This window comes from Ochotona princeps, chromosome 19 (assembly GCF_030435755.1).
Source record: "Ochotona princeps isolate mOchPri1 chromosome 19, mOchPri1.hap1, whole genome shotgun sequence".
NCBI classification, from domain to species: Eukaryota; Metazoa; Chordata; class Mammalia; order Lagomorpha; family Ochotonidae; genus Ochotona; species Ochotona princeps.
This window is the reverse complement of record NC_080850.1, coordinates 24,900,140-24,920,579: the sequence shown is the minus strand read 5'-3', so window position 1 is coordinate 24,920,579 and position 20,440 is coordinate 24,900,140. Positions and strand designations below refer to the sequence as shown.

Sequence of the window (20,440 nt, the reverse complement as noted above, 5' to 3'; positions counted from 1 at the left end):
GATTGTATACTAGATGGATGTAGAAAAGTAACACTGAATCATATTGTGACAATGTAATTTTATATTCAGTTATTGCCTTAGCTTGTGGTGAAGTCAAGGAGGGAGACTCAATTTAATGCAGATGCTTTTAATACTTGGTAACCTTCATGTGTAACAGAGAAAGTTTCATGCTTTGAATTAGAGGACCTTAAGAATCTCGCATTTATGATTCTGTGAATGTACTCACCTGCGGGTGAAAACTGGAGGTCAGCTGGAAGGAGACGTGCGGGGCCAGTAGACAGGAGATGTTGAAGTAAGTCTAATAGGCCTAGCCTTGTGTCACAGTGGACTAAACTGTGCCTTGCAACACTCTCCTCCCCTGTTGAGGGTGCCAGTTCAACTCCTGGCTACTCCTCTAATGCTCTGACTTCCTGCCAAAGCATCTGTGAAGGCAGCAGAAGTTGGCCAAAGTGTGTGGTCCCCTGCCACTCGTGTGGGAGACCTGGGTGGAAATCAGCATCCTGTTTTTGTCCTGCTCCCAGAAACCCTGCTGCAACCATTTGGGAAGTAGACCAGAGCATGGAAAATCTCCCCCAAACCCATGCTCTGCTTTTCAAGATAAAATAACTTGAAGAGGAAGTGGAATAGAGAAATACTATTTTTTTTTCAGGAATATTACTATACATGGATTTAGCATAAGGAGAAAGCCACAAGAGGCAGACTCACTGTCATAGGGTTATTAACATTACCAAAGCATGGCCATGTTATGCCATCTTAGGGTGGTAGGGCCTACGCTTTGCCATGTAGTTGCTTAAATTTTGGACAGAACTCAATCATATGGGATCATATAAAACCTGATTTTTACAACCTTCAATTCTTAGTCTCCTGATCCCCTTCTGAGATTCATCTTGGAAAAAAATGTTCACTAGTAACTCTTCACGTTTTTATGCTTATATTATGTAATCTCAGCTTTCACAGATCTTTTTTTTTAAAGATTTATTCATTTTTATTACAGCCAGATATACACAGAGGAGGAGAGACAGAGAGGAAGATCTTCCGTCCAATGATTCACTCCCCAAGTGAGCCGCAACGAGCCAGTGCGCGCCGATCCGAAGCCGGGAACCTGGAACCTCTTCCGGGTCTCCCACGCGGGTGCAGTGTCCCAAAGCTTTGGGCCGTCCTCAACTGCCTTCCCAGGCCACAAGCAGGGAGCTGGATGGGAAGTGGAGCTGCCGGGATTAGAACTGGCGCCCATATGGGATCCCGGGGCTTTTCAAGGCGAGGACTTTAGCCGCTAGGCCACGCCGCCGGGCCCTTTCACAGATCTTAGTCCAACCTTAAGTACACGCACAAAGTTCCTTTAAAAGAAATTTAGCAGAGCAGGAGAGTAGAACAAACATTAACCTGATATTCAAGACATCAAAATGTCCCTTCACCTGTTCTGTGTGTGGGTGCTGTGCTAATAGCTAAACATGGGAAGTTCTGAGATGTTGTCAGTAGACAGTTCAATCATAGCAGGGTACTAGGCTTGAGATTAACCTTCTAAAAATTGCTGCTTTATCACTACTATAATGCAAAACCTCAAATTGCAACATTTCCATTGAAATAACATTAGAAAATTGTACCTAGTGGTGAAACGTGATTTATGTAAGGATGGGCCCGGTCACCTGTCCTGGCATCATCTCTTGCTGTCACCATTGATGTATTATTTGGATAAGCAAAACCTTTCACGACTGACAGGAAATCAGAATTGTGCATTCTTGTAGTTTATTGATTAAAGTAGCAACTACAGAAAAATAAGATCACCTAAGGGCCTCGTTCTGATAAAAGTGCATGCTTTTTCTACTGTTATTTTGGAGGAGGAGATAATGTAAATTGCTGGCTTGATTTCCATTCCTGATCAAAGCAGTAAGCCTCCTTGAACTGGATAGTTTTATACTGGACACTGAATCAGACCTTTTGTCTAGAAAATACACATCTCTTCTTAAAACATAGATTGAAAAAAAATAATTTCTGCTCAACTTCAATCTTATTTTTTTCTGTTGCAGCAAACTGGAAGAAGAGGAGAAGAAAAAAGCAAACAAAGAAGGAAAGGAAAAGGTTGAAGCTGAAAAAGTTAAGAGAGAAGCAGTCCAGGTAGTTGTCTAACATGCCCAGGACTGCATATTCCAAAGTGTTCAGTGAGCATTTTCCCTCGGTAATACTCTTTGCCTTCAAATCCTACTCGTCTTGCTGACTTTGCAGATGAAAGCATACTGGGCTGTCATCCTTCAAAGAGGATCCCTTTTCCTTAATGAGTTAGTTCACAATGAATCTTTTTAGTTGGTTACACATCAGACATGGGAAAAATCTCCCTTTCCCTACTTGCCATGTGAATTATAGTACTCAAAAAGGACACGTGTACGGCTGGCCACCTTGTTATATCTAAGTGGAAATCAATGGAAGCTAATATTCGGCCTCTGCGAAACTGAATACGAAGTTTAAAGAAAAATCTAGGGTTTGGGTCCAATTAATTCTCTGAGATTCAGGAAATTACTTAAGTACATCTCTAAGCCTCGGGTTGCATTTTGTAAAATAACATGTCATATGATAATGACAGTGATGGTGATAATGCTGTTATCCTCATGATCTAAAAACCTTTGTGACTTATTTTGTGGTACCCATTTGAAGTACATATAATTATATGTATTTTAATTAAGTAGAATTGGAGGTTTAGACAAGTTAAGAAATGGATATGCTCATATAATTATTAACAGAAAATTGTCTAGCACAGATATTATAATGGTGATAATTAACCACAAGTTCTGGCTTTGAGACCCATGATGCACTTTGAATTGTATGACATTCTGCTTTTCAATATTCCTGCAGGCTGTGCCTCAGGCCCTCATTACTCTTTTCCTTTCTCTTTTTTATTTTGGAAGAACTTATTTCTAACTGCTCTCTCTGCTTTTACTTTATTGTTCTTCATGTAATAGTTATACTGACCACCACCTGGCTGCTTCTTAGACATGTAAACATTGGTCTGCAGCTTTGTATCTTGTTGGCTCAATAACATTAACAACTGGACTCTGAACTCAAACTATCAATAACCTCAGACACACACTTACATAATGTATATATATATATATATATATATATATATATATATATATATATATAATGTAAGTGCAAATGTATCATAGTATCATAGTAAACGTATATATATACATCAAAGGGTTGGTAGGACTACATTCCTTTCTAGGGCCTCTGAAAAATTTTCTCCTTACTTCTGGAGGCCACCAATATTCTTGGTTCTTGGTTCCTTCCCTCCATTTTCAAAACCAACAACATTGATTCTCCCCTTTTTGCTATGGTCACATCTTTCCTTTTTCTCTTGTGCTTCGTTGTTTTAATTTTAAGGCTTGACCCTTGTGACTACATTAAGGCCACTGGAACAATATATGGTAGTCTGCACATTCCAAGTCTGTAACTCGAATTACATCTGCAAAACCCATTTCACCTAAAAATATACTCATGGGTCCCAAATACCTGCAGATATTTTGGAGATAGGGTGGCATTATTCTTCCTACCACAAATTGTTTGACCAATTTAAGACATCATAAACTATTGTTTGTTCCTTTCGCAGTGCCTAGGTCAGAATGTTATTAAAATATTTTCCAATGAAATGTACAATAGCAACCTTATGTTCTAAGTAACGTGTGACCTGGTCTGTTAAAGCGTCCTGGCTAATACCAACCTTCTGTGTCACCTGTTTTAAAGACTTATTATGCTTATGGACATTATGTCATAGATTCCAAAGGGGTAATGTTAAAGGTTTCCAGTATGTAGTTAGCCGATTCTCAGATGCTCCCTAATTTGGCAGGAGCTGTGCAGTGAATACCGGAACTACGTGAGAAATGGACGTCTGCCCTGCACCCGAGAGAACGACCCTATTGAGGGCCTGGATGGCAAGATCCACGGCAACATCTGCTCCATGTGTGAGGCCTTCTTGTGAGTTCAGCCACTGCTGCCACTGTGGGCGACGAGTCCCCAGGGGGCAAGAAGGATGTCCTTGGAGATTTCTTCATAATACAGATACTGGAGACTATCTTTATAGTCACTTCAGGAATTTACTATTATAAAGCCATATACTTAGTACCAATGCCCTTTTTCCCCCTAGTGACCAAGTGTCCTGAAATGCAATTGAACCACCATCACGGGAGGTGCATGTGCTAAAGATAAATTGTCTGAGTTAATGACACAAAAGGACTGGAACTTGTGTTCTCTGCCTACATGGATCACTGTCATGAATAATCTAAATGCGTGATCTTGGGTACAAATGAATAAGTTGACCATTTGTTGCCTTCTAATAAATACAGTCATTGCTTTCTGTGGATAAGGTAGCATATTTATTTTTCAAAAGAAAACAAAGTTAAAAATGTATTTGCTGTTATGTGGTTTGTTAAAAATAACAATGATGTAGAGGGGTTTGTGTTTGCATTCTCCCTCCAAACTGAGTTGGCACAGGCATATTTCTATGTAAAAAGATTCCTCCTTTATTATAATATATTGGGTGCCATAAATGAACTTTTCCTTTGTATTCCACCTCTTATAGCCAGCAAGAAGCCAAAGAAAAAGAAGCCAAAGCCAGAGCAAAAGCTAAAAGAGAAGCCAGCAAGGTAGGGGTCTGAGGGCGGTTAGTCTTACAGTGAAAGGATGAGGATGTGCAACTTCTTAACAATTTAGGGATTATTGCAGAGCTTAGGGTGAGGGGAAACGGGGTTGATGTAGTTCAGGGATTTATGGCCAGATAGTCTCCATCACCACTCTGATGTGCTGTGGAGGCTCTGATGCAGCACTGGATTGTACAGGAACTTTCAAAGCACTTGTGGAAAACCTGCGTAACAGAAAACCGTGCATGGATTTTAAATTTTGTACACAAAACACAGATGTGTCCTATTTCCATTTGTTGTTTTAAGTACATTTTGACATACCCTTCTACACAAATGCATGGACATGACTGTTTTCATAAAATTCTATATTCCAAAACTGATCATTGGAAGAATTCTGTTCATATTCCAGTTTCCAAACACCTGTGTACTCTATTCCCATATTTTAAAGTGACAATTCAGGTTATAGAGGGATAGTAGGTGTTTGGCTGAGTGATTACGATTCAGTTTGGAGTGCTCACATCCTATATTGGAGTGTCTGGATTGATGTCCTAGCTTGTTTCCAAGTCCAGCTTCCTGCTAATGCACTGGGAGATGGCAGGTGTTGGTTCAGGTGCTTGGGTGTCTTTCACTGATGTGAGAGTCCGGTTTTGGTCTGACTTAGACCTGGCCTTTGCAGGTATTTAGCAAGTAAATCTGGAGTAGAGAGAGAGAGAGAGAGAGGTAATACATATATGTATACATACATATATATACTGTCTATCTGTATCTATATATATTTGGTAGGAGTTGAATAATATAATTGCCAGTAAATCAATAATCTTCAGGTCATTTTTTTCATCTATAACACTTGGTTGAAACTCTGAAAAACGACTTTCAAGAAAATATCTAAGCTTTGGTCATATTCACTCCTTTTCAGGACGCATGCAATGAATTTCGGAGCCTCTTACAAAATGGAAAGCTTTTCTGCACGAGAGAAAATGATCCCGTGCGTGGTCCTGATGGAAAGACCCATGGCAACAAGTGTGCCATGTGTAAGGCCGTCTTGTGAGTGCACAAAGCAGACTCCTGCTGCGGGCTGGTAGAGGTGGGAGGCAAATAGCTGGAGGGACAATACGCATTGTGGTGGTTCTACCGTTATTTATATACAAGGAACAAGTGATTGTGAAGCGTTTTAAGGTGAATCTTTAGGTCAAGACTCACGGTTTTAGAAACAGAGAATGGATTACTCAGATACTACACTCTTAGTCTTGGGGCACAGCCTACCAGTAGATGACAACATCTTTCTTGATAATATTTAAACCCTTTACTATCAAGTGGATTTCTTCTCTGGATTGTCTTGAAATTCTCATTGGGAAACGTGCATTTTTTTCTGTCACTACAACTCCTTTACTTACATTTTCAAAAATGCCTTTTTAGAAATGAAAAGTAGCCTCTTACGTAGTTTGCAACTACACCCAACATATTTGATTTGCTGAACATATCCAATTATAAAGAGAGGAGTGTAATACTCTTCTGAAATTTTATAGTATTGCTATGGAATAGACATATATACTCATAAAACACAAAGGAAGAAATGTTAAATGAAAATGTATGTAATATGATTAATACTTTAGAGAAAAGAAAGTTAATAGAGTTAATACAAAGTTTTATGTGGGGAAGAAAACTAGAGCTTGTAATTTGGATAATATATGAAATAAAAATGGACATTATAATTTAGATAAAATATAGTCTCAACTTCTATCTTCACCTAAGCTGCCTCCCTCTTCTCATCGCTTCTTTTCCTGTCTATATCATGTACAACAATAAAAAAGGCATGGAGGTTAGAACTTTACCAGCTTTAAATGCCAGAACAAGCATGTTGGGGTCTATTCTAAAGCTGCTAAAATTGTTCAGTTAGGAGCATAAGTGTCATAAACAGGTCCATTTAGGAATATTCATTTTTCAGTAATAAGAGGGAGAAATAAGAAAAGGATTAAAATTCAGCATATGGGGGACAAGTATTAATTTGTAGTAATCTAGTTAGAGGTAACCAGAGCAAGGGGGGTTGGACAGAAGGTCAGTAGATGAAGGTGGGAGATAGCTGAGAGTGAAATCAGTGGATGTGGCTACGGGCTAACAGGGAGGGAGGGAGGAGAGGTGTTTCCAACGATCTTCTCTTTGAGAAAAGGGCAGTCGAGGAGTAAGAATACATTTGGTAGAGAAAATAGTTGTTTTGGCTCTCTTAAATGTATTTTTCCTCTGAGAACTTACACCCTGAAATCCCCAATGAACATTTATAAAATGTTAATGAATCACTCACTTTGTCTTATTTGATAGTCATGCATACGTTGGTTGCCGGAGAGCTTTCCAGACAAAGGGCTCCATGCAATTTGTCTTCTCCTTTACAGGGAAGAGGACCTGCAGTACAGATGTTGGGGAGATAATGGGAAACCTGCAGATTTAATATGGTTATGTGATGAGAAACTCCCCAACACACACTATTCTCTTTAAGCTATTGTTCCCTATCTCTCACTTTCTAATTTCCAGCCAGAAAGAAGATGAAGAAAGAAAGAAAAAAGAAGAGGAGAGCCAGAGAAACTCTGCAGGACGCAATTCTAGTGGTGGTGGAGGAGGGAAAGAAGAGGTGAGAACAACCGTGAGGTTCCATAACCTGAGTGGGACTGCTGCGACCATGACACAGCCTCTGGTGAGGGTGAATGTGGGCAGGGCTGGAAACAATCAGCCATATGAGGACCTCATCCCAGGCTCCTGCCCCTGTTTTAGTCATCTAGCTTGCAAGTCAGTAGTAACCACTTTCATCAGCATCATACAGCCTTCATATTCTTCCATTATTCTTTATTGCCTCCGTGGTTCTTTATTGGAGCCACTGTGTTGTAGTAGCACTTGAATTAGGACGCATAGAGTGGATTACACCTCATGGAACTCCAGTTTCTCTTATTACCAGTACTCTTAGGGGGATACAGTTTGAAGAAAAGCAGTCAGGAAGTTTTCTGGTACATTACCTGTGATGGTTTAGAGAGTCACCCTCACAACGCAGGTGAGGTCACCACTTGGACAGGCTCAGACTCCGCCTCCTTAGGAACCTCACCACCTTGGGATATCAGAAGCAAGTCTTTGCCCCCAAATTTGACACAAGCCCAATTTCACCTTTGATAATATGGGAAAAAAAAAACAAAAAGAATTTTTTTTCATTAGTTCTCATTCTGAAGGGATTACCTTGTTAACTTGTCTATCTTTTCCTCATAATTGAAGCCTGTCATCCCTGGGATTTTGTGTAACTGCTTTCCCTCGGCATTTTTCGCTTCCTTTCATTTGCACATCAGACATCATTCCTTTTTTTCCCCATAAAAGGCCAGAATATAAATACCTGAAGCATGCTGGGTTTCATGAAGCTTTTCAGCTCTGCCATTATCTTGAAAAGAAGCTATAAATGACATCTAAATGAATGAGTGAAGCTGTGCTTTTGGTAAAATTTGCATGCCAGAACAGATAGCAGGAGAGAATTGGCTTGTAGTTTAATCTGTGCTGTTCAACTGCAGACAGCTTGATCATTTCTCCTGTAAAGCCTTGGCTGCAACGTCAGAAGCCGTGACGATCTGCCCTCTCTCTGTGGGCAGCAGTGTTAATGTTACAGCTCTTGCAAAGGGAAGCACACAGTCACTTTTCTTACTCAGATTTAACACAATAGAGGAAGGCATATGGGGGACCTGTTTTCTCTTTTTCAGGATCCTTGTGCTGAATATCGGGAAAGTATGAAAAATGGACAACTCAGTTGTACTCGAGAGAGCGATCCTGTGCGTGATGTTGACGGCAAATCGTACAACAACAAGTGCACCATGTGTAGAGAAAAGCTGTGAGTTCTTCCCACACGTGTCTAACAGTCTCATATTACTTCTGTGTTAATGGCAATCTCTCATTTGCTGTGGCTCCCTCCATGGAAAGTATTCACTGATTAATTCCCACATATTATCTCTTCTTCTCCTGAGGAATAATAGATCCTAGCACAGGCAGCGCCCCCAAGTGGCTGCTTCCTGCTCTTCTTTCCTTCATAATGTGGTGTCATTTAAGTACATTTATGACAGATAGACTACATCTTAGTCTGAATTTTAGACTGCTTTATGTCAGTGATTATTTAATAGCCAGCCAGCACAGTTTGAAAGTTAGTCTAATTATATTTATGGGACATATTGCATGATCTGGTGTCTGTTTCTTACGTTCCTTTGATAAATGATACTTAATTGGAAAGCTTTAACACCCAGCTCAAGCTCTTGATTTGCATTATTATAGCAATAACATGTGCTGTTAGTCCTGTGTGTAAAGTCCAACCATTCTAGGTGACTGGAAAGAGCATGTTCAGTTCTAAAATTTGTCACAGTGCTCCTAACTCTGCTATTTAGTGTTTAAATGATTATGAAGAATAATCTGTTCAAAACATTCCAGCTCCCCCAAAACAAAACCACCCTGGCTTTAGGGGCGCACAGCCTAGGAAATATCATTTAATGTAAATGCTACATTTCACCAAATGAGAGAAACTGAAGCCCTTTCCTGAGGTGAGGGTTGGAGGGTTAGTTCCAGAGCTAAAATCAGAATTTATTCCTTCTGATTACCTGCTTTGTATTCATTTAAAATTATTAAAATTCTAGGACAAAATGGCAGATTAGGACAATAGGATTTTGCGTGAGAAGGCTTTTTCAGCTGTTCAAGAGCAGGTTACATCATTCCTTAGGCATGCCAAGGGAGCTCCTTATAGGAAAGTATATGTGTGCTTCTATGTTGTACTTTATACAGGTAAACACATGCTTTGTTTTGTGTGAAAAGTCAAGTGAACTTTGAAAGAGAAATAAGCAGATCCTGGGCTAACTGCCTCAGGTCACCCGGTTTGCTTGTGAAACATCATATGGCTGGCCCTGTAACTAAACTTGTACAATAAAAATACTTGGATTCTCAGAGGGTTTAAATGTTTTAAATATCTCATTTGATTGTAAAAGCACATAATATTTATGCAAGAGATTTCTACATTTTTATAAGAAAGGTAACACGTGAGTAACCAGTGTGATGCTAGGATGCCTCCTCTGTGGCTCTTATTTCTGTCTTGGACTCTATACTTGAAGAAATGATATTCTAATAGATTGTCCTAAGAGGTCAGAGAACTTAGGGCTTAAAAACCATTGCATATGGTAAGAAAATGGAGGTACTGAGATAGCTAAACGTAGAGACCTAAAATTTGCATTTAGTGTCTGAAGTAGGATTAACAGTAGGAAGAAGCAATAGATTCTGTGATGTGGGGAAGACAGGACAGAAGACCAAAGAATGGGAAGTTACAACAAGTTCAGTTTGGACACAATTCAGGGAGTCCGTAGTTACCTGAGTTGGTCTCCCTTGTGATGAGGGAACTTTGTGCATGGCCTTCATAGTGCAGCTGACCAATCCTCTCAATGAAGTGCAGAGATTTCCCATAAAAGCGGAAGTTCCAGACACACAAGGTCTCAGCCCTCGCCTAATGCTGAGTATGTGTGAAGAGGGTAACCATGACTTTTTTTTGTCCACCTAGGCAAAGAGAAGCAGAGGAAAAAAACAAGGATTCTTACTTCAGATCAAATGGGACTGGCTCAGGACTGGAAAAGGTGAGTTGTTAACTAAGTTTGGATAAGACTGTTCTTTCCAAAGGTAAACACGTGGCCGTCACAGTTATGTCAATAGAGTGTCAGTACGGTCAACCAAGATTGTGCCCTTAGAAGGTCAAAATCCATCATAACTTGTGCAGTGTAGAAATTTTCAGCTAAATCAGTCTTTCAGTTTAACATTTTGTGCACACTTTTATAAATAGCTATTAATTTCCCAAAACTCTGGTCAATACAGTTCCTCAAGTACATGAATTTTTATTGCTCCTGAAATAGATGACTATAAACAGCAGCTTACAACGACACAGTTATTACCTTAGGTGTCAGGAGGTCAGGAGTTCTAAGCACTCTCACTCGCGCTGGGGTGACAGGTTGTACTCCTCTGTGGAGGCTCCAGGCAGAGGATCTGTTTTTGGCCTTGTCCAGTTTCTAAAGGCCACAAGTATCCTGAATCTGTGGCCATTTTTAAAGCCAGCAATGGTCAGTGAAATATTTCTCATGCTGTGTTATTTCAAGCTGGACTCCCCTGCCTTCCTGCTCCAAGGGTAAGAATCTGTGGACCATTTCAACAGTACAAGCATACTACCCCATTTTACATCCATCTGGCTAGCAACCTTAGTGCTGTATTCAACCGTAATTCCTCCTTGGCAGATGAAGTAACGCATCTACAGGTTCCTCGACAGAGGACATGGTGCTTCTGTGAATTAGGTTTCTGTCAACCACAGGCATCAATGTTAATAATTTAGGCTGCCTTGCTCTTGGTCAAACATCATCCAACTCTCACACCCAGGAAAGTGCTCTGTGAACACTGCACTCCTGATGTATTCCTCTGCCCTTTTCAGGATGTATGCGATGAGTACAGAAGCCAAATGAAAAATGGGCAGCTTATCTGCACACGAGAAAGTGATCCTGTGAGGGGCCCAGACGGCAAGACCCATGGCAATAAGTGTGCTATGTGTAAGGAAAGACTGTGAGTATCTTAACGAAGAATGGATGGTTTGATAGTCTTAAAAAGTATGACCCTCATTTCTCAGCTGTTTGAGAGAATGACAGTTGTTCTGCAAGTGAGGTTGACATATTTTCTTCCATGCTTTGTTCCAGGGAAAAAGAAGCAACTGAAAGAAGAAAGAAAGAGGAGGAGGACAAGAGAAGTGCCGCAGAAAAGCCCAATGACGAGCATGTAATATATGCTAGACATTTTAATACCTAACTGTGGCTCGTTCTTTTGTACACTTATGTCATTAAACAGATATTTATAGTATGCTGACTCTGCCCCAGTCACTGGGTAAACGAGAAAGACATGGCCAGACCATGTGAAGTAATAGCATGCCATTCAGTGCCCTAAGCAGCTATGCGGATAAAGTTACCACACACTTAAGAGGACCAATGGCAACTGTCTAATTATTTGTGATTATGCAGTAAACCTCACTGGTGAAGTTTTAAACAAGTAAATAATCAGGCAGATAGATGCCAAAGCAAGAAAGTAAGCACCAAAACTCTGGGGTTCTAGAGGAGGACTTTTTGAGTTGGCACTTAAGCGCCACCTAGTGTTCAATTTGAGACATTAAATAACCACCAACTACACAGAGGTTTAGCACAGCCTCTACTTATCTGTTGGTAGACTTCAATTGGAAAAGAGAAATAGGAGTAACTTCCTGGGAAATTGTGCTGTTAGCAAGGACATTTTTCATTAGGCATATGTGAACTAAAGTGAAACATTGCCCTTGATTATTATTACTGAAACCATTGGAAATATTTGTACATTTTGGAAGATGAATGAAAAATACTTCTTCAACTTCAAATGATCAGTGCTGGCCATATATTTAACCTTTTAGCCAACTTTAAATCTCTTCTTAGGTATTTTAGAGATCTCAAAGGAAAAAATTATAAGCATACCTCAAAATATTTGTGGGAAACTGAAATGAAAAAATAAGGCTATGGAGCAGTGTGCAGCATGTTAAACAGTGATTGGAGTGCTCACCCCAAATCAGAGTGGGCGGGATGAAGTCCCACCTCTGAGATGATGACCAAGTACTTAGATTCCCGCTAGCCAGGTGGAGACCTGCTTGGAGTTCCTACTCTGGGTTCAGCCTGGTCCAGTGTCAGCCGCTGCAGGCTTCTAGGGAGTGACACAGCACAGGAGATACTCCTCTGTCCCTGCTGGCTGCTCTGCCTTCCAAGGTTGCTTTGCATGGATAGATAGATGGATGGATGGATACATAGATTTTTTTTTCATATTTTCCATAAACTTTTTAAAGCTCCCTCATATTAATATATACAAAATTGCAGGAGTGTGTGTGTGTGTAAGAGAGCCATGGTCTTATCTGTACGAAGGCATACAAAGTAAAATAGGCTTTAGAAATTTTCATATTTAATTTTCCCCTCAATCTGTATAGTGGAATGTTTAGATTTTTATATTTGAGGAAAATTCACATCATACACATATATGTCTGTAGTATTGGGGTTTCCTGGAAAATAATTCTAGCACATTCTGAAAAAAAATGGCTGTGAGGCATATAGTATGTTGATCAGGTATTCAGTTCCCAAACAGTATTAAAATGCTCCAGATAAAACTAACCCTGGAATTGTTTATACGCATCACAACCTAAACAAGGGTAAGTACAATCTAGATAAAGGGAATATTTTTAAAGGCAGTGGATCCCTAATCTCTGTCATGGCTGTTGGGGTCTGAAGGCAATTTAAAAGACTTCAGGTAGTCCCCAAAGATTTCAATGGAGGCTATCTAATTTCTAATTTGGCTTCTATTTAAGATTCTTATTTTTTTTTAATTAAAAAGGGGTTTTGTTCTCTCTCATGTAGAAGCAAATAGGTTTTTAAGAGTATAAACTGTTGACAAGTTTTGGGTCACAAACCCACTATGACCTTACCCTAATACTTAATACCTCTGAGACTGACTTTCCTCACCTGTAAAATGGGATGATGAGTATTTATCCAACAAGATTTTTATGATTATCAAGGACAACCCCATTAGAGTATGCAACAAATGCCTGGTGTGCAATAAACATGTGATTTGAAAATTTTTCATAAAAATGTGCTGTTGAGAAATAAAGCTGGAAATTTCTATGTTTGTATATCTTGCCAAAGTTAAAACTTGTTATACATGGAGTAATAATTACCTGCTAGTAGACAAGCTTGGAGATCAACCTCACAGGATGCTGTAGGCGGCAGTGAAGTTCCATTTGGGGCAAGACAGTCGATTGAAAGGGATCCTATGAAAACATTCAAAACATGTTCCATCTCTGACATCTCATTTTTCCCCCTGAAATGTTATGAATTCATGTCTAACCAATGAAGCATGCTGTTTGGGTTTCACAGCTCGGATGATGCTAGTTACATCTTGTTGTACTCCTATGTGCAGGATCAGTGTTACGAATTCCGGAGCCAGCAGAGAGACTTGGGAAAACTTGTCTGCACCAGAGAAAACAGCCCCGTTCGAGGCCCCGATGGCAAGATGCATGTCAACAAATGTGCCATGTGTCAGAGCATATTGTACGTCAAGAGGCTTCCAAATGAGTTTGACCTGTTGTGCCTTTTTTGCCACAAGACAGTTCCTATCACCTTAAATCCTAAGGCACCTGGCATCTAACCAGGAAAACCTCCTCACTTTTGCCAGGGTTGCTTCCCAAACACTTTCCAACAACTTGTTATAATTTTGATAACAACAAGTATGATCACAACTGGAGAGCCTCAAGTTGAATGTCAGCTATTTTATAATGATAATTTTTTAAATCTATTATTTAAAAGGCAGAGCGATAGAGAGGGAGATGACTACAGCACCAAGAACCCCAGCAAAAAGGCAGAAACTCCATCCTGGTCTCCCACGTGGGTAGGAGGGGCACACGCACTTGAGCACCCACTGCCCTCCCGGGCACAGAAGTGGGAAGTTTGATCAAACTCAGTAACTGGGACCTGAACCATCCCTCCACTACAGGACACACTCATCACAAGTGGAGATTTAACCATGGCACTATGGCACCCGCCTCAATCCTTGATTTTTAAAAAGGATTGGGATTGAATAGAAAGTAGGATAGGCCGTAATTTCAGTTACTCCTACTGAGTATTCAAACTTTTCATGGAAAATACACATCCTAAAAGAACGTTATGGATTTCAAAAATACGTCCAACCAAAATGAGCTAATTTTTAAATTCCACTTTCTCATGAACGTTTTGAAGTACCCCCTTACAGAGAGAGAATGAAGACTATTCAGTTTTTGTGAAGACTCAAGGAAATGGTATTTTTAAAAAATGTTCACCAATTCCAGAGCACTATAACTACATAAAGAACAACCAAAACGTAGATTCTTGCAATTACATTAGATCAACTAAAGGGAGAAATGAAGCAGCATCTTGAGAAAATCCATAAACATATCCTAGCCAGGGAAAACACCCTGTGGTAAGCTTCTAGTGCTGTATCATTCTAGACGACAGTATAATAATTATATCTGTGAAACTTAGGAGCATTGCCACAAATATATTCTTATGAAAATTCCATCATTCAGAAATGATTAGTAAAAATAAAAGTGTTTAATGTATTTTCTAAGGTATACAAGAACAGTGTTAAATTTGCCAGTATTTTAGAATTAGGGAAGTAGTTTGTTCAAAAGCAACCCTAGGAAAATTAACCTTGTTCCTTTTCATTTTGCAGTGAGCGAGAAGCTAGTGAAAGAAAAAAAGATGAAGACAAACCAACTGCCAAGCCGTCGAGTGATGCAAAGGTTATTTCTTAAAATAAACTACACTAGCTTTTCTACTGTTTACCCTCACAATCTTGTGTCCTTTCCACTTTAAGGACAACAAAGATATTAGTCTCTTATCTCAAAGAAAAATTGCCTTCACAAATATTGTCACTTTGGGTCACAGTAAGATATTTGCCCCCTGGCTTGGGGGTTTCATGCTTTTCTTACTTTTCTAGAAAATTGTCTTAGAATGTGTATCAATTGCTGCGTGGGTCTTCTGGTGGAATTATGGACTCAAAAATTGAGGATACAAATTCTCTATCACCTCAACTTCATGTTTTTCTCTGATACTTCAAATGTGAAATGAAGTTTCACATAGCCTACTGATACTGATGGTAACAACTGAGATAATTTAAACCAATCTCCACCCCCCCTTCAGTTTCTTGCCTTAACATCTTTTTTCTGTTTTCTTCAGATGATTTTCTCAGCACCAGCGAATCAGTAATGTGCACGCAGCATACTGCTTTTCTGTTTGCTTTGTACGATTACAGTGAAGACACCTTCCTTCAGCCCTTTAGGAGTGACAATCTCTTAGATTCCTGGGACATTGTTGGTCCAGAGCACAACTCCTATGGAAAACTGAGATGGATGGAAGGGAGGGGGAGGCCAGGAGGTCCTCCAACTATTGTTCTGTTTCCCTGCGTTTCCAGGACCCGTGCAGAGAGGTTCCAAATGAAGTGGAGGAAGCAAAATTTAGACAGTTGGGGAGTTCCGCAGCCTCCAGTGACAGGATAAGTGCAGTGAGTCTGAGTCCAGAGCCATGAGAGGATTTCCTAAAATCAACCTGGAGAAAGCCACCTGGAGAGAGATCCATATTCATTACCCCATTCTCATTTTCTAGGATGAATGCATTGAGTTCCGAAACTATGTGAGGAACAATGAACTTCCCTGCCCACGAGTGAATGACCCTGTGCGTGACGCTGATGGAAAATTCTATAAAAACAAGTGCTACAAGTGCAGAGCTATCTTGTAAGTAAGAGGAGGCTTCTAGGATGGAAATGGCATGTTTAGAAACGACTGACTGAACCAATGTGTGTGCTCGTGAATTCGGAAGGATTCTTAAAATTAGAACAAAAACAGAACAAAAGTCCAGGATGCTTGTCATAATAGAAGGATTACGTAGGCATGATGACAAGGAGTCTAGCTTTAAGTTCTAATCCTGATATTTAGTAACCGTGCAACTTAAAAAACTTTCAGCATCATAGTTAGGGAACAAAAATTTGGAGCCGTTTTTCTAATTAGATCAGATGCAAGAAAAACATTGGTTTTAAAAGCATTACACATTTGTACACCTTAATATGTCTGGCAATCTCCAGGGCTAAGCAATTTGTTTTTTAGAAGGGAGTTTTAGGTTACGATAATGAACAATGAAATAAAGGGAAAATGGACATGATAGATGGTACAAAAAATTATAAACACAATAGTAATCAGTATAGTTAGCTTTCCATAGCATATATTTTTTGAGTTAGGAATTCTCAATGCTACCTAATTTTATGTTCCAGGAAATCAAAACTCAAGAACTTTAAGCCACTAGATTAAACCTGATGAGAACCCTAGATTAGTTCCCAGTTGTGTCCTTTTTCTTAATTTATCATCCTAGTCATGCTCTAACTGAACTGTTCCCTTTATCATATTATTAGAGTGGCTTAGCCTCTCAGCTGGCTGTTGTGAATGTTATTTAAGGTGTATTTTCTTTCTTTCTACAGTCAGAGAGAAGCTTTGGAGAATGCAAAAGCTCAAGAAAAGCCATCCCATGATCAGTCTTCCAAGGAGGAAAACAGCACAGATTCTCTGGTAAGAATAACTGCTTCAGAATGATGGTGGGATGCTTTGAGCCTGGGGGCCCCTGCTTTCCACATCCTCATGCGGATGGAGACTGGATCAATTCAGTCTGAAGTCCTTTAAAGACTAGATGTGTAATCTGTTTGGTCAACGTCCTGGGATTACTCAGGAGATTCTCAGCTCTACTGCAGCTTAGCATGTTTTGAAATTTTTCAGCAATGGGCATGGATTGAGAAGGACTAACCTTACATGTCAGTGTGCAGTCGAATGCCTCAGTTCTGTAATCCAGCAGCTGGAAAAGGCTCTTAACCTCACTTCTCTCATTTTCCTCCCGAACCAAACCGTTTCCCAACAAACTAGAACACTGTGCTGAGCAAATTCACACGAACGGATTTCATCCGTAACTAAATAGCAGCATTTAAATCTTTTTGCTTAAAATAGGCTGATGGACAGCCACAGTACCTGTCTGTGTGCACATCAGTCTTTATAAAAATGGTTAGAGTTTCCTATGTGCTTGAAAGACAGAATAACAGAGAAGACAACACACACACAGTAAGAGAAAAAGAGGTGGGTTGGGTTGGGGGGAGAGAGCGATCGAGATTGGGTTCTTTCAAACATTGCTTGACTCCCCAAATGCCCACAGCAGCTGAAGCCAGAGCTAGGAATTACACTCAGCTCTCCCACTGGGTTGCAGGAATCAATCCAAGTACTTTGGTCATCATATGCCTAAGCAGAGTACCCAGGCACTGGGAAAGAGTATCCAAAAATCCCAAGCAGCAGCCAAGCCTGCTCTGCCACAATATCTGCGGGTTTCTATTCCAAATTCCTGACAAGGTGAGAACTAGAAAGGAAGAAAGTTAAAGCAGGAAGCAGGTTCGTGAAGTCGAATCTTAAGCTGGGGCCCTAAAAGATTCATGTTAGCACCTCGGCTGAAGAAAACCAGAAAAAAAAAAAAAGGTTTCAAAGGTAAATTTCATGTAATCATTTATCTAATTGAACTAGGATAGCAGATTAACTGCACAAGTGTGTTTTAATTGCATCATGCTAATAAACAGGCAAAACAACAGCTACTCATGAAACATAGTCTAAGAAATACATTTTACTGGCATGAAAGTGCACATACTCTGTCACAAAGTGATCACACCTGTGACTCCAGCACCTCAGTCAAGAAGTGAGATCCCACCACTAGACCAAATGACACTTCGACTCTTGTCTTAAGCCACAATTGGGTTTTGAGCCTCTAAGTTTTCTTTAGAAAAAGAGAATTATGTTCACCATAAAAAGCAAACAAACAAGGATATCTACACTCTTAAACAACAAACAGAAATGTCTACACTCTGAGTTGTAATATATATGCTTTGTGTCATCCTGGATGTAGACTGTATCCGCTGTGGGTAAGGGGGAACCTCTGTATTATGATTGATTAATTCATACTGCCCCAAATTGCAAAGAGTAAATATATTTGTTGTTTTCCATAGGAAGAAAAAAATGGCATTTACTGAGCATTTAGTCTAACACTGAGTCAGGCATCTTTTGCATGCATGATCAGGAGTATGCATTTGGTGTGGGTTAAGACACCTCTCACGACACCTGAATTTATAGTATCAAAGCGCTTAGTTTCAAATCCTGGTTCTATTCCCAATTCCAGTTTCCCACCAGTGTGTGCTCTGGGAGGCAGCAGGTCACGGCTTAAGTGCTTGGTCCCTGCCACCCATGTTGGCACTGAGTGCCAGACTCGTGGCTTCACCTGCTTGTTGTGGGCATTCAAGGAGTGAGTCAGCAGAGAAGATCTTCTTCAGTATCTCCCCCTCTGTCTCCCTGCCTTTTAAATAAAGAAAATGCATCACCCAGTTCAATGTGCTAAAACAATAACACAGGGTAAAAGGTGCTATTCATTACTCATGGTTTTCAGATGAGAAATTTAAAGCTCAGAAAAGTTAGGTAAATCATATCAGGTTACTGGCAGATCTAGAACTCAAAAACTCATCCAGTTAACTATTTACTTATGAATTATTCCTAAGTTGTGTATGACCTATGCTACTCTTTAAAAGTACATATTTCTACCATGATTATCATTCTGGTTTTCCTCCCATGTGCACAAAACTTTCTGTACCCAGTGCTATGTATGGCTTCTGGTTTGCCATTGCTCTGTTCTTTGTTACCTTTTGTTGTTAAAAGAATTAAAATTCCATATGTGAAGTCAACCTAATGAACATCTATGATTTTGTGGCCTATAACATAGCTGCTTTGCTAATTATTTATTTAAAGGTGATTGAGAAAAACCAGGAGCTTCTTCCAAGCTCATTTGTTCCCTTGAATGCAGTTAAGCAAGTCAGTTTTGTGTCTTTCTTATCTAGAATGCCGAGATGTGCAAACATTACAGACTGTTGCCCAGGATAGGTTATCTTTGCCCAAAGGATTTACAGCCTGTTTGTGGGGATGATGACCAGACATACAATAACCCCTGCATGCTTTGCCATGAAAACCTGTAAGTATGAGTTGTACCTTCATATCTTGCATTGTAAAGGTTTTCAACACTAGTTAGTCCATACTCATTCTCTGATATGAAATTGAGGTATACAGTGGACAATTTTTCTATCATAATGGTTAAAATGACAAATTATATGAATTTCCATTCTTATATTTAAGTATAGCCCTTAAAGTTGCTTACTTACATTGCTATATATTTTACAGAGTGGAAGAAGATGGTGAGTTTGTGATAATTATAAAGCATCTCTATAATATAAGCCTGTACATATCCATCAGGGTGGGAATATAGCCATCCTGTGTGTAGCCGAGAAACACCATTAACCACCACCACTGCTACAGAGTGTGGCCAGTCCAGACAAGACCATTTACAGGGTTACTGAATTCTCGGGGTGTCTAAGACAAGAAGTGGTTCAGTGGAAAGTAGTACTAATGCTAAAGAAAGTTTGCTAGAATAAATACTGACAGATCATCTCATCATTGTAAGTCTAATTTTTTTAATTTGAAAGCTATAATGAGAGAGAGAAAGAGAGAGAGAGAAAGAGAAAGAAAGAAAAAGAAAAAGCAGTTCTTCCATCTGCTGGTTCACTCCCAAATAGCTAAAACAGCTAGCACTGGGCCAGGTCAAAGCCAGGATCTAAGCACTTCTTCCAAGTCTCCCACGTGGGTGAATGGGACCAGGACTTGGTCTGTCTGCGGCTGCTGTCCCAGGCATATTAGCAGAGAGCTAGATTGGAAGTGGAGTAGCCTGGGCTTAAACAAGCATCCATATAGAATACTGACATTACAGATGGCAGCTTAGCTCATTATGTCACAACACCAGTTCCCTGTGCAGCTGACTTCACAGTTTGCTAAGAAAAGCAGTTAAATACAAAAATATTTTTATTTTGTATTAAATTTAAGGTTTCCATTTTAATACTGTCATGATGGATTTTAGCTTTGTTACCTTTCTACTCAAATGCTATTTATTACCAAATGATTTTGGTAATAAATTCTCCTTGCCTTGGTATACATCACTTACCTACTCGTAACTCCCATTTGACCAGCTATCAATGAGAGCATGGTGAAAAGCTTTGGCTTCTCCATCCCAGACCACCCCAGCCTTACACTGCAGTTCCTATTGTCTGCTGTCCTTAGAACAGTGTGAGCATTGGTCAAGACA

The 20,440-nt window shown here is 39.8% G+C and overlaps 1 protein-coding gene across 2 annotated transcripts in view; it reads left to right on the top strand.

Annotated features, from left to right (window-relative positions):
- The window catches only part of SPINK5 (serine peptidase inhibitor Kazal type 5), a 68,845-nt gene that overhangs the window by 40,558 nt on the left and 7,847 nt on the right, over nucleotides 1-20,440 (top strand). For both annotated transcript variants that reach the window (XM_058677456.1, XM_058677455.1), the window contains 15 exons: nucleotides 2,028-2,115; nucleotides 3,842-3,969; nucleotides 4,574-4,637; nucleotides 5,548-5,675; nucleotides 7,158-7,254; nucleotides 8,357-8,484; nucleotides 10,183-10,255; nucleotides 11,095-11,222; nucleotides 11,354-11,432; nucleotides 13,632-13,762; nucleotides 14,919-14,988; nucleotides 15,660-15,749; nucleotides 15,851-15,978; nucleotides 16,716-16,803; nucleotides 19,149-19,279. In XM_058677456.1, the coding sequence (XP_058533439.1) occupies nucleotides 2,028-2,115; nucleotides 3,842-3,969; nucleotides 4,574-4,637; nucleotides 5,548-5,675; nucleotides 7,158-7,254; nucleotides 8,357-8,484; nucleotides 10,183-10,255; nucleotides 11,095-11,222; nucleotides 11,354-11,432; nucleotides 13,632-13,762; nucleotides 14,919-14,988; nucleotides 15,660-15,749; nucleotides 15,851-15,978; nucleotides 16,716-16,803; nucleotides 19,149-19,279 (1,551 nt within the window). The remainder of the gene's footprint in view (nucleotides 1-2,027; nucleotides 2,116-3,841; nucleotides 3,970-4,573; nucleotides 4,638-5,547; nucleotides 5,676-7,157; nucleotides 7,255-8,356; nucleotides 8,485-10,182; nucleotides 10,256-11,094; nucleotides 11,223-11,353; nucleotides 11,433-13,631; nucleotides 13,763-14,918; nucleotides 14,989-15,659; nucleotides 15,750-15,850; nucleotides 15,979-16,715; nucleotides 16,804-19,148; nucleotides 19,280-20,440) is intronic.